This window comes from Staurois parvus, unplaced genomic scaffold, assembly GCF_062004578.1.
Source record: "Staurois parvus isolate SC_StPar_1 unplaced genomic scaffold, SC_StPar_1.0 ptg000170l, whole genome shotgun sequence".
Lineage (NCBI taxonomy): Eukaryota > Metazoa > Chordata > Amphibia > Anura > Ranidae > Staurois > Staurois parvus.
In genome coordinates, this window is record NW_028317966.1 from 4,831,323 (window position 1) to 4,846,782 (window position 15,460).

General features: G+C 42.5%; 1 protein-coding gene across 2 annotated transcripts in view; it reads left to right on the top strand.

Annotated features, from left to right (window-relative positions):
- The window catches only part of OPN4 (opsin 4), a 102,284-nt gene that overhangs the window by 49,709 nt on the left and 37,115 nt on the right, over positions 1-15,460 (top strand). For both annotated transcript variants that reach the window (XM_089676485.1, XM_089676487.1), the window contains exon 4: positions 2,833-3,036. In XM_089676485.1, the coding sequence (XP_089532611.1) occupies positions 2,833-3,036 (204 nt within the window). The remainder of the gene's footprint in view (positions 1-2,832; positions 3,037-15,460) is intronic.

Consider the following 15,460-nt stretch of genomic DNA (forward strand, 5'->3'; position numbering starts at 1 on the left):
ATGGACACTCATAAAACGGTCTAATAATAGTGCTGCCATGATTACTTGAAAGAAAGTTCAAAACTTTTGTATTAGACAGTTTACTTCTCATTCAGCAGCTTGGAATGGGTGTCTGTTTTCAGCATTGCATTGAGGCAGGGAAAAAGCAGCTTTATTATTTTACAGGATTTATAGTATATAGCGCAAACAGTTTATGCAGCGCTTTATAACATAAGGGCAGACTATACAATTACAATACAATTTAGTACAGTAGGGATCAGAGGGCCCTACTCATTAGCGCATACAATCTAAGAGTATATACAGGATTTATATAGCGGTTGTGATTTCACTGCACACTGTGGGAACCATACAGTGTGTATTAGATGCTGCAGCAAGTCAGATAGAGCCTACATCATTTCCTGGCTAGAGGATGCCCAGCATTATCTAACTCTTCCATTCCCAGGCTTACGGTTGCGGTCTTGCCCCTTTAATTAATTGAATTGCAATTCTTTCAATCATGGAGGCTCAAAATTACACGTGGGTGTTATCTAGGGCAGTCAGGATGCAAATAAATCTGTCTAGGAACATCTTTTTTTCCAGGCTGATATCCACCCATCAATGAATTGTGATATTTGATTAACTCCTGCCACAAGCCTGCCTGCTGGCATGCATGTGGGAACTGTGTGATGTCACCTTTATTTGATGATTTAAGTGAAGTGTTAACATGATGGCCCACCCTAGGAGGATAACATCTTTTTACCTACTAGTGACACCTGTCCTGGCACTGACTATGAATTCATTTTTAGGGAAATAGAATTGAACACTGATTTTCCTTCATCAGTTCTTACACATGCCACACTTGACACTTAAAGTGGTAGTAAACTCTTTTTTTTTTAACTTTTACCTGCAGGTAAGCTTATAAGAACGCTTACTTGTATTTAAAATGAATATTTCCTAAACATGCACTGCTTAGGAGATATTCTTTTTTTCTTTTTTTTTAGAGCCAGCGTGTTTACTCTGAAAGAAACAGCATGCCTGTTCCTTCAGAGTACTGTGCCATGGCCCAGGACTCCCGCGTGCCTGTGTGGGAGTGATGCCACCGTGGCTTTGCCAGTCAGATGACCGGAGCTTGCGAATCCAGAAGGGAGAATGGGTGATGATGAAAGCTTCTGCAGTGGTGACAGTGCACCACTGGAGGGCTTCGTTTTAAGGTAAGTCCTTCATAATGTGTTAGTATGCGATGCATACTAGCACTTTATGACATTACCTTGCAGGGGATTTTGTTCTTTTACCTGGGGTTTGCTACTGCTTTAACTCTTCAGCCTTAAGGCATGGAGGGAAGATGTTGTATACTTCACGAGACCTCACACGCCATGGTCCAGGACTAGTCCGTAGAGGGTTCTGCTATGTAGCAGGCCCTAACATAGGGTCCCTGATGCTTATAAGGGTAGACCATACAGCCACCAATCCATCCCTATGAAGAACCTCCTTCACTGGTCACCACCGCATCCACTTCCGAACTGACTGCTTCTTCTTCCTTCCATCTCTTACTCTCCATCACCTGTGAAGGTGAAAGTGAATGTTTCTACCTTGTCCCTCATTCCTATTCACTGTTGGATCTCACTCTAACAAGCAATTTCTTTTACTGAATAAAAGTTGACATAACCACACAATTTTTCTTTAAAATCACATGGCAATGCTCTTAAATATTAGTTAGTCCCATTCCAGGGTTCCGCTGAGAGGCAACCCCACTGAGATGTGACTCTGCATCTGCCAAAGTATGGTCCTTCTCGCTCCCACTAACAGCCAATTCCAACCTCCTTGCCCAACCCCCTTTCTGCTTCAATACCACTGCTACTGAAAGCACCACAGGCCAGGTCAGTGTATTAACCCTTACATCACTGAACACTATTCAAGGATTCTTGAGAAAGGTACTGTGGCAGGGTGCTGTGATGTTTTTCCTGCACCCTGTAACATTACAACACATTACAGCACCCCTTCCACCTACCATGATCTACCTGCATTACACAGGGCAGCACAGAGACCTAGTGATGACATTGTATGGCCTAAAATAAGGTATGTAATAAAAACAGAAAGTTATTTGAATTTATGAACCATAATGGCAATGCCAATATAGGCAGATTAAACATTAGCTTTAGATCATATCAGATGACAGCACTGAGCTTGGAGCATTCTATCATACTGTATGCATCGGTGAGTAATCCCAATAATAATTTGTATTCATAAAACGTGTACTTACTCCTGTTGCATAAAGTTTTCCAGCATGTTCCCAGGCACAGCCCCAGCACTGTTATCAGAGATTCCACAGGCAGTTGTAACGTCAGCATCATGGGGACACAGCAACAGAGGTACATTTATTATTTTGTAGCACTGTATCCTATATATTCTTGTCTTGGTGTCACAGGACAGAAAGTTGGCAGGAGGGTACTCCCTCATAAGCACACAGACAGCAATAAGAACTTGACATAAATTCTGATTGTTACCCTAATGGATGGACACTGCAAGAAATGTTTTGTCTAGAGTTGGGCTTTAAGAGTTAATATTCTGTTTTTTAAATGCCCGTTTTGACTGTTTCTCTTTCAAAGCACCTTGCAAACAGCAGTTCATTAAGTGATAGCAAACAATTTGACATGATCTTTGGATAGCTGAAAGATGATATTTGGTTGGCTGCTGTAAGTTATCATCTGCTCTTGGTCTTTGTATAATTGTAACTCTTGATGAATGTAATTCTTAAGAAGGATTGGGACTAGGCTGCATGATTCACTACACAGCTTTCATAATAAATTGCAGAATTCTTGTCATATTTAATTCTATTGTTTTTTCCTATTCTAGGATGTGAGTTATATGCTTTCTGTGGCGCCCTGTTTGGGATCACATCAATGATTACACTGATGGTGATTGCTGTGGATAGGTATTTCGTAATCACCCGACCACTTGCTTCCATTGGAGTGATGTCCAAGAAGAGGGCAGTGTTAATCCTTTTAGGTGTTTGGATATATTCTTTGGCCTGGAGCCTTCCTCCCTTCTTTGGTTGGAGTAAGTCTGGATGACTGCTTTGAACAGATAATATGAATTAGGAATCACAGTGCTTTCTTAGAGTCAACCATAGCTTGCCTGTCATATAACAAAGATTATTTGCTTGTAATTTATTTTCAGAAATGGAAAGAACTAAATGTCTTAAAAGACCCATCTTTATAAATGTAATTGTTTTTGTTTGAAATTTTACAAAGTAGAAAACAGAAAAGTTTATTAAATCAAGAACATGTCAAAACATAAAAAAAACAAAATTACACAGCCTAAGAGAGACAATTCATTTCAGAGGAAGCACGTTTCATCCTCTAGAAATACATTTATCTTGTCTTCTCCTCTTATGTAAACTGAATCGGTGTCAGAATAATTGTATAGGCAGCCCTTAAAGGAACCAGACCCCGAGAAAAAAAGCTTGCTTTTGCAACAGTTGTCTGCTTAGATTAAGTGATGTGTTAATGCAGAGAGTTGGGATTCGTGTTACGATATAATCCAAAGTGCATAATTTAAAATGTACTCTGGGTTTGGCTCTTTTGAATATTAACCTTCAACCACCTAAAATAAGAAATTCTTCCTAAATACATTTATTAACTATCCATACTGATATTTTTTACTATAACTTTTTCTTTTAATAGAAACTACCTGGTGATCCTGACATTCCTAGGGCTTTTTTTCTTCCTGGTGGCAACATTTTGCAGACTCATAGAGCCTCTGCAGTATTGCCACTAGACGTGTGCACAGCCGCAATCTTCATTTTGTTTTTGTTTAATTGTCTAATTGAAGAATGTAGTTTTAGCAGATTTATTATGTTGTGTAATGCTACAGATTTGTTTTCAGAATTCATTTTGTATCTTTGCAGTTGTTTCATATATTTCTTTGTATCAGAAGGATTCAATATTGTTGAATCCAATCCGAATTAGCTGGTTGTTAAGGAATGGGTGTCCACTGTGTCCATAACAACCATGATTCATCTGTTCTCAGCGAGATTCACCACTGAAAGCAGAATGTAAACAAACAAGCTCCGTCAAAAAAAAAATAAAAAGCGTGAGGATCCCTCCCAATCTATAACAGGCTCTTCGGAGGCCCTTGAGGGGAACACAACACCAAAATTAAAAAAAAAATGATGTGGGGTCCTTACTAAAATCTATATTTCCCAGAATCTCACTGACAGCATATAAGTCATGGCTGTTAAGGACATGGCAGCTACACGCTCCTTATCAACCAGCTATTTACAATGAATTCAATATGTATTGGACTATATCGAAAATCTGAATGAAACAAATGCATTTGGGGTTTTTTTGCTATAACTTTTTTTGGATTCGTTGCCATTCGAATCTCCGAAAGCAAAAAATGTTCATCTGAAAAACAGATCAAAACAAAATGAATAGCACATGTCTAGTTGCCACTACAGTGTGCATGCTGGTTAGTAAGCCAAGTACGTAAGGTGTGTATTACTATACTGTGTGATTGCTGTTCTTAGTAGCACAGCCCACATGCCATGTGACATCGCTGTTACATGCCCTTCCCTCCAAGCCATTCAGAGTGTGGTGTAAGTCAGGCGAGTGTTCAACCCCCTAGGCCAGGGGTGGGCAACTGTGGCCCTCCAGCTGTTCTAGAACTACAAGTCCCATGAGGCAATACGAAACTGACAGCTACAAGCATGACTCCCAAAGGCAGAGGCATGATTGGACTTGTAGTTCACCAACAGCTGGAGGGCCACAGTTGCCCACCCCTGCCCTAGGCAGCTCAAATGGTTGATTGACAGTGCACTCTGCTCTGAATGATATGGAAGGGGAGAGAGCATGATAGCAATGTCACAGGAAATTTGATGACCTGCAATTTATCTCTGCTCACTCCTAGGCCAAGCTGCGGTGAAAATAGGATCACATGACCAAAGGAAATTTTTTTTAAAAAAAGTACAGATTAAAGAAATGTGTAATTTCATTTGTGGCCGTTGGTGTGACCTACCTACCCAAGGGGGCAGATGAGTGAGTTTATTAACACTTTAAATGGGATAAAAAATGGAGAAAATCATTTGTTCTCTGTATAACTGCTTATAACAACTTTTCATCCTGATTTTTTCTCTGATCTTTAACTAGGCTTTAATTTGTGTAATGGCAAATGTATTTTTTGCAATGTTAGTAGCTTTCACATTTTTACAAACTTGCTCTTCTATATTCCTTTTATTGTATTAAACGGGTAGATGTGTAGTTAAGCACAACTAACAAAGTAGATTACACCCTGTTCCAAATTATTATGCAAATGATATTTTAATCATTTTCCTAAATAATTGATGTAAATAACAGTCAGCAAAATTCTCATGTTATCAACTATTAAGAGTACAATTCAAATTTTATTGAACAAACCTCCTAATGATAACAGTATTTTTTTTAAGCATAAAAAACTTACAATGCACTGTTCCAAATTATTACACACAGTAACTTTCAAAACACTTTACAGGTTGTAAAGAACTGAAAATTGTCATTTGTTGTGTTTGCAGCATATTTACTGAAATCAAAAGCTATTTCAATCAAACTTTTAACAACATTTTAACTTTTTAAACATTTTAACAGGTGACGTTACATTTTAACATAGGACCCCTTATTTGATAGCAGCTTCACAAGTCTTGCATCCATTGAACTTGTGAGTTTTTGGACAGTTTCTGCTTGAATTTGTTTGCAAGATGTCAGAATAGCCTCCCAGAGCTGCTGTTTGGATGTAAACTGTCTCCCACCCTCATAGATCTTTTGCTTGAGGATGCTCCAAAGGTTCTCCATAGGATTGAGGTCAGGGGAGGATGGAGGCCACACCATGACTTTCTCTCCTTTTATCCCCATAGCAGCCATTGATGCAGAGGTATTCTTTGCAGCATGAGATGGTGCATTGTCATGCACGAAGATGATTTTTATTACGGAAAGCATAGTTCTTCATTGTGTACCAGGGAAGAAAGTGGTCAGTCATAAACTCTACATACTTTGCAGAGGTCATCTTTACACCTTCGGGGACCGTAAAGGGGCCGACCAGCTCTGTTCCCATGATTCCGGCCCAAAACATGACTCCACTACTGCCTTGCTGACGTCGTAGCCTTGTTGGAACAGGGTGGCCGTCCACCAACCATCCACTACTCCATCCATCTGGACCATCCAGGGTTGCACAGCACTCATCAGTGAACAGGACTGTTTGAAAATTAGTCTTCATGTATTTTTCTGCCCAATGCAGCCGTTTCCACTTGTGAGCATTGGTTAGTGGTAGCCGAATAGAAGGTTTATGCACAGTTGCCAGACTCCGGAGGACTCTACACCTTGATGTCCGTGGGACTCCAGAGGCTCAGCAGCTTCAAATATCTGTTTGCTGCTATGTAATGGTATTTTAGCAGCTGGTCTCTTGATCCGATGCAGGGATCTGGCAGAAATCTTCCTCAATGTGCCTTTATACCTCGGCCAAGGCATTGAACTATTTTACTCTTTTCGGCAGCAGAGAGATCCTTTTTCTTCCCCATATTGCTTGAAAATGGTGCTCTGCTTAATAATGTGGAACACCCTCCTTTAGTAGTTTTTCCTTGCATTGGGCTCACTTGCCAATCTAATTATCACAGGTGTCCAAGATTGTTTTCAGTGATCAAAAGAGCCCTGAGACACAATGCCATCCATGAGTTAAACTGAAAAACTTAATATTTACTCTTTGTGACACTTAAATAGAATGTGCATAATAATTTGGAACAGGGTGTAGTTTCTAGAATGACCCTACCTTATAGATGTTGAGATGAGATATCAGCCACACAGGGAGAGCTTTGTTTTTAATAAGTTGGACAATTCTCAGGCCAGATTTTGGTAATGCACGACAAGGTATATTATGTACATTGGTGCTTTGTAGTACCATTCATTCTGATTCTGAATAGCCCCCTATGCACCTTCCCAACGCACCAGCGTTGCAGTGCAACACAACTACCGCAAACTTGGTGGTGCATGAATGGGCTGTGTTAACACATTGCGCAGATGTGGATTTCCCTTTTAGATTTGCATTTTAAGAAGCAGTAAAGTTTAACTATTGTGTAGGGCTGTGAAGAAGGAAGCAGAGTCTGTACTCTGTATATGTAAGTAGAAACAGAGTCTGTAAATATGCAAGGAGGTCTTTTACACCTTGTTTGTATTTGCCATGCTCTCGGAAGAGCATTTGACAGGCAGTGAGGTGTTGTATGGCCTTGTCACCTTATCACTGCCCGCTTTAACCCCATGAATCCCACATTAGTGGGGTAACTTTGAGGCACTCCATTCACTTGAATTGGTTGCGTTCAATGGGCAAAACTGCCTGCTGAACGTGACATTGGGGATACGTTTTGCTGCACCGCATATTGAAGCATCTCAGCCACGGGATGTTTACACAACTATGTTGCCTTTAACCACTTCAAGTCTGGACACTATCGCCCCCTTTCAGTCCAGGCCAATTTTCAGCACTGGTAAACTTTAAAGGACAATTGCACGGTCGTGCAACATTGTACTCTGGGAAACACTGTGAAAATTTTATAATTTTTTTTTCACACAAATGGAGCTTTCTTTTGGTGGCAGTTGATCACCACTGGGTTTTTTAGTTTTTGCTATATAAATGAAAGTATACAGAAAATATTGATAGAAAAAACTGTTTTGTTTTTGTTATAACGTTTTGCAAACAATATTTCTTCATAAATTTAGGCCAAAATGTATTCTGCCATATTTTTTGGTAAAAATAACCCAAAACAGAGTATATTATTTAGTCTTTGTGAAAGTTTTTGAGTCTACAAACTAGGGGATATATATATATGAAAAATTATCAGTTGAGATGCTAAAATGCTGGACACTGGTATGATGACTAGCAGTGATCATAACACTGGTATGGCAATGATCAGGATGATGGTATGGGGTATGGTGGTGATCAAGATGCTGGTATGGCATATGAGGTGATTAGGGAGCTGGTATGGGGTATGGTGATAATCAGGACACTGGTATGGGGTATGGTGGTGATCAGGATGCTGGTATGGGGTATAGCGGTGATCAGGGCAATGGTATGGTGTATGGTGGTGATCAGGGAGCTGGTACGGAGATGATCAGGATGCTGGTATGGGGTATGGCGGTGATCAGGACACTGATATGGCATATGTGGTGATCAGAACACAGGTATGGGATGATCAGGATGCTGGTATGGGGTATGGTGGTGATCAGGATGCTGTTATGGTGAATGGCGGTGATCAGGGAGCTAGTATGGTGTATGATAGTGATCAGGGAGCTGGTATGGTGTATGGCATTGCATATGGGGTGATCAGAACACTTGTATGGAGTATGGCGTTGTTCAGGATGCCGGTATGGCATATGGGGTGATAAAACCGCTGATATGGGAAATGGTGATGATCAGGATGCTGGTATGGTGTATGGCAGTGATGAGGGTGCTGGTATTGTGTATGGCGGTGGATCAGGGCATGTGTATGGCAGTGGATCAGGGCATGTGTATGGTGTATGGCGGTGGATCAGGACATTGGTATGGCATATCGGGGTGATTATGGTGCTGGTATGGGGTATGGCAGTGATCAGGGCATTGGTATGGTGTATGGCAGTGTTTTTGTGAGCACTGGGACAGGTGACAGGGTCTTGCTGCATTTTTTATTTACATTACACTGGAGCAGTGATTAGGGACATAGGGGCAGCTGGCACTGCAGTCTGTGGGTGTACAAGCAGCCTGACAGGCTCGCAAGCTCATACCTTCCAACAGGTCTGGATTGGGAGGGACTTTCCCACATTTTCGCCTTTGACCTGCAGTCCTGGTGTGCAGAGGCTTTGTCCTGCATTACTCTATCAATTCATTATATGCTAACCTCCAGCTGAGCAGGAGCTGCAGCAGTGTGAACATCTAGCACAGTCAGGGCTTGCAGCAGCAATGAGAGAGAGCGTGCAGCTGTCAAGTCCAACCTGTGATGTCTGGGATGGGCGGGGCCAATATGTGTTTTACAACCGTACACCCCGACATCTTGTTTGCCAATCCCTGGCTGTGCTAGATATTCACACTGCTGCAGGTCCTGCTCAGCTGCATTCATTTGTTATCCATCTGATGCCTGCATTCTTGCCTAGGCTCCTGTACGCTGTTAATCAAGATTTTAAAATGTAAGTGTATGTTTAATTGGTGTCTTTGCAGTTTAACTAACTTCTGAATCCTGCACTATGTTTGAAACGTATCCCTGAATCCTGCACTATGTTTGAACCATACTACTGAACCCTGCACTATGTTTGAAATGCATCCCTGAACCCTGCACTCTGTACGTAACGCATCCCTGAACTCTGTACGTAACGCATCCCTGAACTCTGTACGTAACGCATCCCTGAACTCTGTACGTAACCCATCCCTGAACTCTGTACGTAACGCATCTCTGAACCCTGTACATAACGCATCCCAGAACCCTGCACTCTGTACGTAACCCACCCCTGAACCCTGCACTCTGTACGTAATGCATCCCTGAACCCTGAACTCTGTACGTAACCCACCCCTGAACCCTGCACTCTGTACGTAATGCATCCCTGAACCCTGCACTCTGTACGTAACGCATCCCAGAACCCTGCACTCTGTACGTAACGCATCCCAGAACCCTGCACTCTGTACGTAACCCACCCCTGAACCCTGCACTCTGTACGTAACGCATCCCTGAACCCTGCACTCTGTACGTAACGCATCCCTGAACCATGCACTCTGTACGTAACGCATCCTTGAACCCTGCACTCTGTACGTAACGCATCCCTGAACCATGCACTCTGTACGTAACCCACCCCTGAACCCTGCACTCTGTACGTAACGCATCCCTGAACCCTGCACTCTGTACGTAACGCATCCCTGAACCATGCACTCTGTACGTAACGCATCCCTGAACCCTGCACTCTGTACGTAACGCATCCCTGAACCCTGCACTCTGTACGTAACGCATCCCTGAACCCTGTACTCTGTACGTAACGCATCCCTGAACCCTGCACTCTGTACGTAACGCATCCCTGAACCCTGCACTCTGTACGTAACGCATCCTTGAACCCTGCACTCTGTACGTAACGCATCCCTGAACCCTGCACTCTGTACGTAACGCATCCCTGAACCCTGCACTCTGTACGTAACGCATCCCTGAACCCTGCACTCTGTACGTAACGCATCCCTGAACCCTGCACTCTGTACGTAATGCATCCTTGAACCCTGCACTCTGTGCGTAACGCATCCCTGAACCCTGCACTCTGTACATAACCCATCCCTGAACTCTGTACATAACGCATCCCTGAACCCTGCACTCTGTACATAACGCATCCCTGAGCCCTGCACTCTGTACGAAACCCACCCCTGTACCCTGCACTCTGTATGTAATGCATCCCTGAACCCTGCACTCTGTATGTAACGCATCCCTGAACCCTGCACTCTGTACGTAATGCATCCCTGAACCCTGCACTCTGTACGTAACGCATTCCTGAACCCTGCACTCTGTACGTAACGCATCCTTGAACCCTGCACTCTGTACGTAACGCATCCTTGAACCCTGCACTCTGTGTGTAACGCATCCCTGAACCCTGCACTCTGTACGTAACGCATCCCTGAACCCTGCACTCTGTATGTAATGCATCCCTGAACCCTGCACCCTGTATGAGACACACTCCTGAATCCTGCACCCGTGAGAATCTTTCTTGTGGCACAGCAATCAAAGCATATGTTATTGATACAAGGAAGCCCGGGTTTTGTTTAACCACGCCTCTTCCCACTCTTATGCATTTGACCACACCCATTTTTGCCACAGCTCGCTATGCACACCGCAGGTCACTTCCTCCCTCAAGTGTCCCTCATTCTGAAGTTCAAAAGTTGGGAGGTATGCAGGCTGCAGCATCGGTTCTCTCTGCTATCACAGTGAGAGCAGAGAGAGTTGATCTTTACTTATACTTTGTATTGTTTACTATGTGATTGAACATGGCAATCACATGGTAAAACACCATGTGATCACCCAGACACAGTGGTAATGTGATCTGCTGTGTCTCAGTGACACATGGATCGCCGGGCTCCTAGGTGCCTGCTCTGTGAGCGGCACAAGACCCTCCGAGGTGGGCTGATGTACAGGTATGTTAGCCCGCATTGGCAATGCTTCCTGTCTGCCGTCTATAGGCAATGGGTGGACAGGAAGCGGTTAAAGTTAAAGGGAGAGCTGTTGGGGACACTAAACATGTGACTTAACTATTGAAAATAAATCAGAGATGTTCTTAATTATTTAAAAGGTAATAATCTTTTAGGCTCACTCCTAGTAATCAGGCACAGTTTGCAGGTTTATACGACTAGTTTGTACATTTTATAACAGGCATGAATGAACTTTTGACTAATACCAGAAAAACAGGCTTGAATGAGGTGTTTTTGTTCTTTTGTATAGGGAACATCATGTTTCAATGGCCAATGCCATTACTTACACACTACAGCATGGTACATTGTGCATTGGGTCTAGTAATAGGGGACTTACATTAAACTGTACCGGATACAAAGTGGAAACCTGCAGATAATGTTTCACCCACAGCTTTCCAAAACAAATGTATAAATTGGCTCTTAAGAATATGGAAAGAGAAAAAAAAACACTAAATCATTTAACAAAGCAACTGACTAAAAAAATAAAGCAGAACAATAAATGAAAGCAAAAGCTTAAAAAAAAAAAAGACCTCTCAGTGAATCTATTTTTACATGTTCCCATTCTTTGTATTGCTAAATAGAAGACATTGGACATCATGCTTGAATCACTTGATGGTCATTCTGAGTTACTGTACCAAGGTTATTTGGCGATCATCATTCATACGGTTATGCAGTATTCTGTTAGGGCTAACCCTTTACCTACCAGCATTAAAGTAGTATTAAACCCTCAGAATGTTTAGCTTAGCACATTAAGCACAACTAAATCAACATTCCCAGTAAACTTTGGGGGTTACTTACTAAAACAGAGTGCAAAATTTGGTGCAGCTCTGCATAGAAACCAATCAGCTTCCAGGTTTTATTGTCCACACTTAATTAAACAAGCTGAAGTTAGAATCTGGTGCAACTGTGCAAAGTAACCAGTCAGCTTCTGAGTGTAGAAGTTTTAGTAAATCTCCCCGTGTGTTATTGAGCACTTGCAGTTTACAGCTTTCAATGCTGCTGGCTCCTGCTCTCTGTGCCGCTTCCCTGAGCTTCTGGTCTTCACAGGAAAGAGTGAACAGTGGACAGTGCAGTCTACAGCCAGTCTGTTAGCTTGGAGAAGGGAGAGGGAGGAGTGGGGGGGGGGGAGCAGGGGCATTCTTTGTCATCCTAGACTATGTTGTTAGTTTCTATTGATGAGACAAGAATTTGGGCATTCAGAGGGAAGCTCAAAAAGCACCACATCCCAAATGGCAACAAAAAATGCAGGAAAAGGGAGGAGGGGATACAAAGAAAGATAAAGAGGACAAGAATAATCTCCTCACTAATGAAAAGAAAATGGGCGGGACTTTAAGGGTGCCATCAATGAAATAAATGTTGTATTTTTAGTTACAACTTTCTCATTAATCACTTAAAAGTCACAAATATAATAATATACATTTGAGTATCCAAACTAGGTGATGATACTTATTCAGTAGTACATATCCGGTGCATTATTTCTCAACATGTTTCGCCCATTTTAAGGCTTCTTCAGGAGATATTAGATATAGCACCTACAACAACAAATCATGCTCATTACAAAATGTGTCAATAACTATATTGAACAGATTGATTATCCAAAATATATGACTCAGTACTAGAACATATATAAACTAGATATGTGTATATCATAGGCATGTCTCAAAAATCACTGGAGGGCAACTTACCAGCAATTGCATGACTGGCTCAATTATACACATTATATGCAAGCCAATTAGTAGGTAGTTTAAAGGAAAAGGGAGTCATTAACTCAGCATGGACATAAAGATCGCTCAAATGGTTGGTGAAGGAGCCCATAGGCTAACTGCCAAGATATACAAGAAAAGAATCAAATGCCACCAAAAAATATTCCAAATTTATTTAGCAGCTTGAGGCAAGAACATTATACCTTTTAAAGGTGGAGATGTATAAAAAATAACTGCTCAATGAATGCTAATTATCACTGCTATACTAATAGCATTACATCAGGGAAAAGAGAGCCAGAAATACCAGTCCAAGTAGAACACTAGAACAGAATATATGTAATAAATTTAAGCACAAAAATGGTGAAACGAATCAGCCTACCAATGGTATGAATATTGATAATAGGGACAAAACTGAATTTACCTCAATCAAGTAATTGGAAACAACCAAAGGGGGAGGTGGCAGCAGTAAACCAAGGCCGCATAGGGGCCCAATCCTCAAAGGAGAGACACATGCTAAGAAACAAAAACACCAAAAAGCATGGGACACAGTGCAGGCTATTTATTGACTATGTGGGTTATAGGCCACCTATAGGTGAATGGATACTGGCTGATCAATCAGAGAGGAGGTCCTTCCCTAAATAACCCCTCCTATACAGGAAGTACCTCTGTTTTTGTAGCAAGCAATGACCTTCCAGAAAGAAGGGTGGGACCTCTGTGTCCCATGATGTACTCCAAGAAATGGATTTTACAGGTAAGTACGTAGAAAAAAATCCAATTTTCTTTATTGCACATCACGGGACACAGAGCAGGCTATTCATGACTATGTGGGATGTCCCAAAGCAATAAGAAATTTGAGGGGAGGGTGAAACCATGATAGCCAGAGTCAATAATCCCTCAGGACCTACTCAGCGATCCGTAAAACACTACGGCCAAAGGCAGAATCCTCTGCGGCTCGGACATCCACATGGTAGAACCTTATGAATGTGTGAACCTGGCCTTGCAAACCTGAGCCACTGACACCTAATACCCTCACACTCCTGGTGGAGTGGGCCTTCACCCAAAAGGGTGGGACTTAACCTTTCAAACCATCTGGCAGCCCCTCTGGCAGCACAAAGAGCATTTGACCTCCTGACCTGTGTTGTCACCTTCAAGAAGACACTTACAGCACGAACCACATCCAGGATATGCAGAGATCTCTCTTTTGCTGACTGAGGCCTAGGAAAGAACAAAGGCTGAACTAGAAACAACACCTTACGAGTCAACCGGACTAGTGGAATCTCTCCAATAGGTTCAAATGGTGGCTTTTGCAAAACCTCCAAAACCAAGTTCAGGTCCCAAGAACACAAAGGCAACCTGACAGGAGGAACCATATGTGTGGACCACAGTGTGAGATGCAATCAGCCTCTGGAAAAAAATAGCTAATGCTGAAATCTGGCCCTTAATGGTACCAGCAGCCAAATTCTTATGCAACCCTGTTTGGAGAAACGACAGAATCCAGCCAATAACATACTTTCATGGGGGCCATTTGTGAACCTAACACCAGGCAATCTAAACCTTCCAAATTCTGTAAAAAATGTTCCTAGCAACTTCCTTTCTAGCACCCAACATGATGGGGATGACAGAATCTGACACTCCTCTATCCTTCAGGATCTGGGTTTCAATAGCCACGGCGTCAAATGTAGCGACTGTAAAGCTGGGTTCAATATAGGACCTTGAGAAAACAGGTCTGGCCAATACGGCAGGGCCCACGGCCCGTCTATTGAGAGTTATCAACCACCAATTCCTGGCTCTGCACCTCTGGAGACCAGATATGCAGTAATCAAGGGCCGGAATAATTTTGTACCAAACAGACAGAATGTACCTTTGCAGTGGTCTGGAGTGGAATTGAGCATAGGGAATAGACTGGACACCATCTTCCCCAGCAACCTCATACAGAAGCAAATTGAAGGATACCTCTTGGCCTTCAAACTACAAACCTCATTCCTCAGGGTGCAATGTTTCCCTGCAGGCAGAAATACCTTTGCTTGAACCGTGTCTAGGGCCATCCCCAAACACTCAAGGCTCTGCACCAGTTCCAGGGTCGACTTCTTGAGGTTGAGCACCCAGCCCAGCTGTTTCAGGATCTGCATCGTAAGAACCGCATCCTGCTTCAGATCTGGCACCGACAGATTTCTGAGCAAGAGATTATTTATATAACCTGTGACCGTTACTCCAAGTTCTGAGTAGCCTCAACTCCGGAGCAAGAATGTTTGTGAAAACTCTGGGCCAGCCCAAATGATAGTGCTATGAACTGGAAATGCTGAGCCCCTACTGCAAACCGCAGAAATCTTTGGTGAGGGATGAATATTTGTACATACAAGTATGCATCCTTGATGTCTATGGACGCTAAAAAATCTCCCTCCTGTAGGGAGTCCACTACTGACTGAACCGTTTCCATATGAAAGGATCAGACATTTAGGAACTGATTTAGCCCTTTGAGGTCCAAAATGGGCCTTTCATCCCCATTTGGCTTTGGGACTGTAAACAGGTTTGAATAAAACCCCTTAAACCTTTCACCAGCTGGAACCTCCGTGATT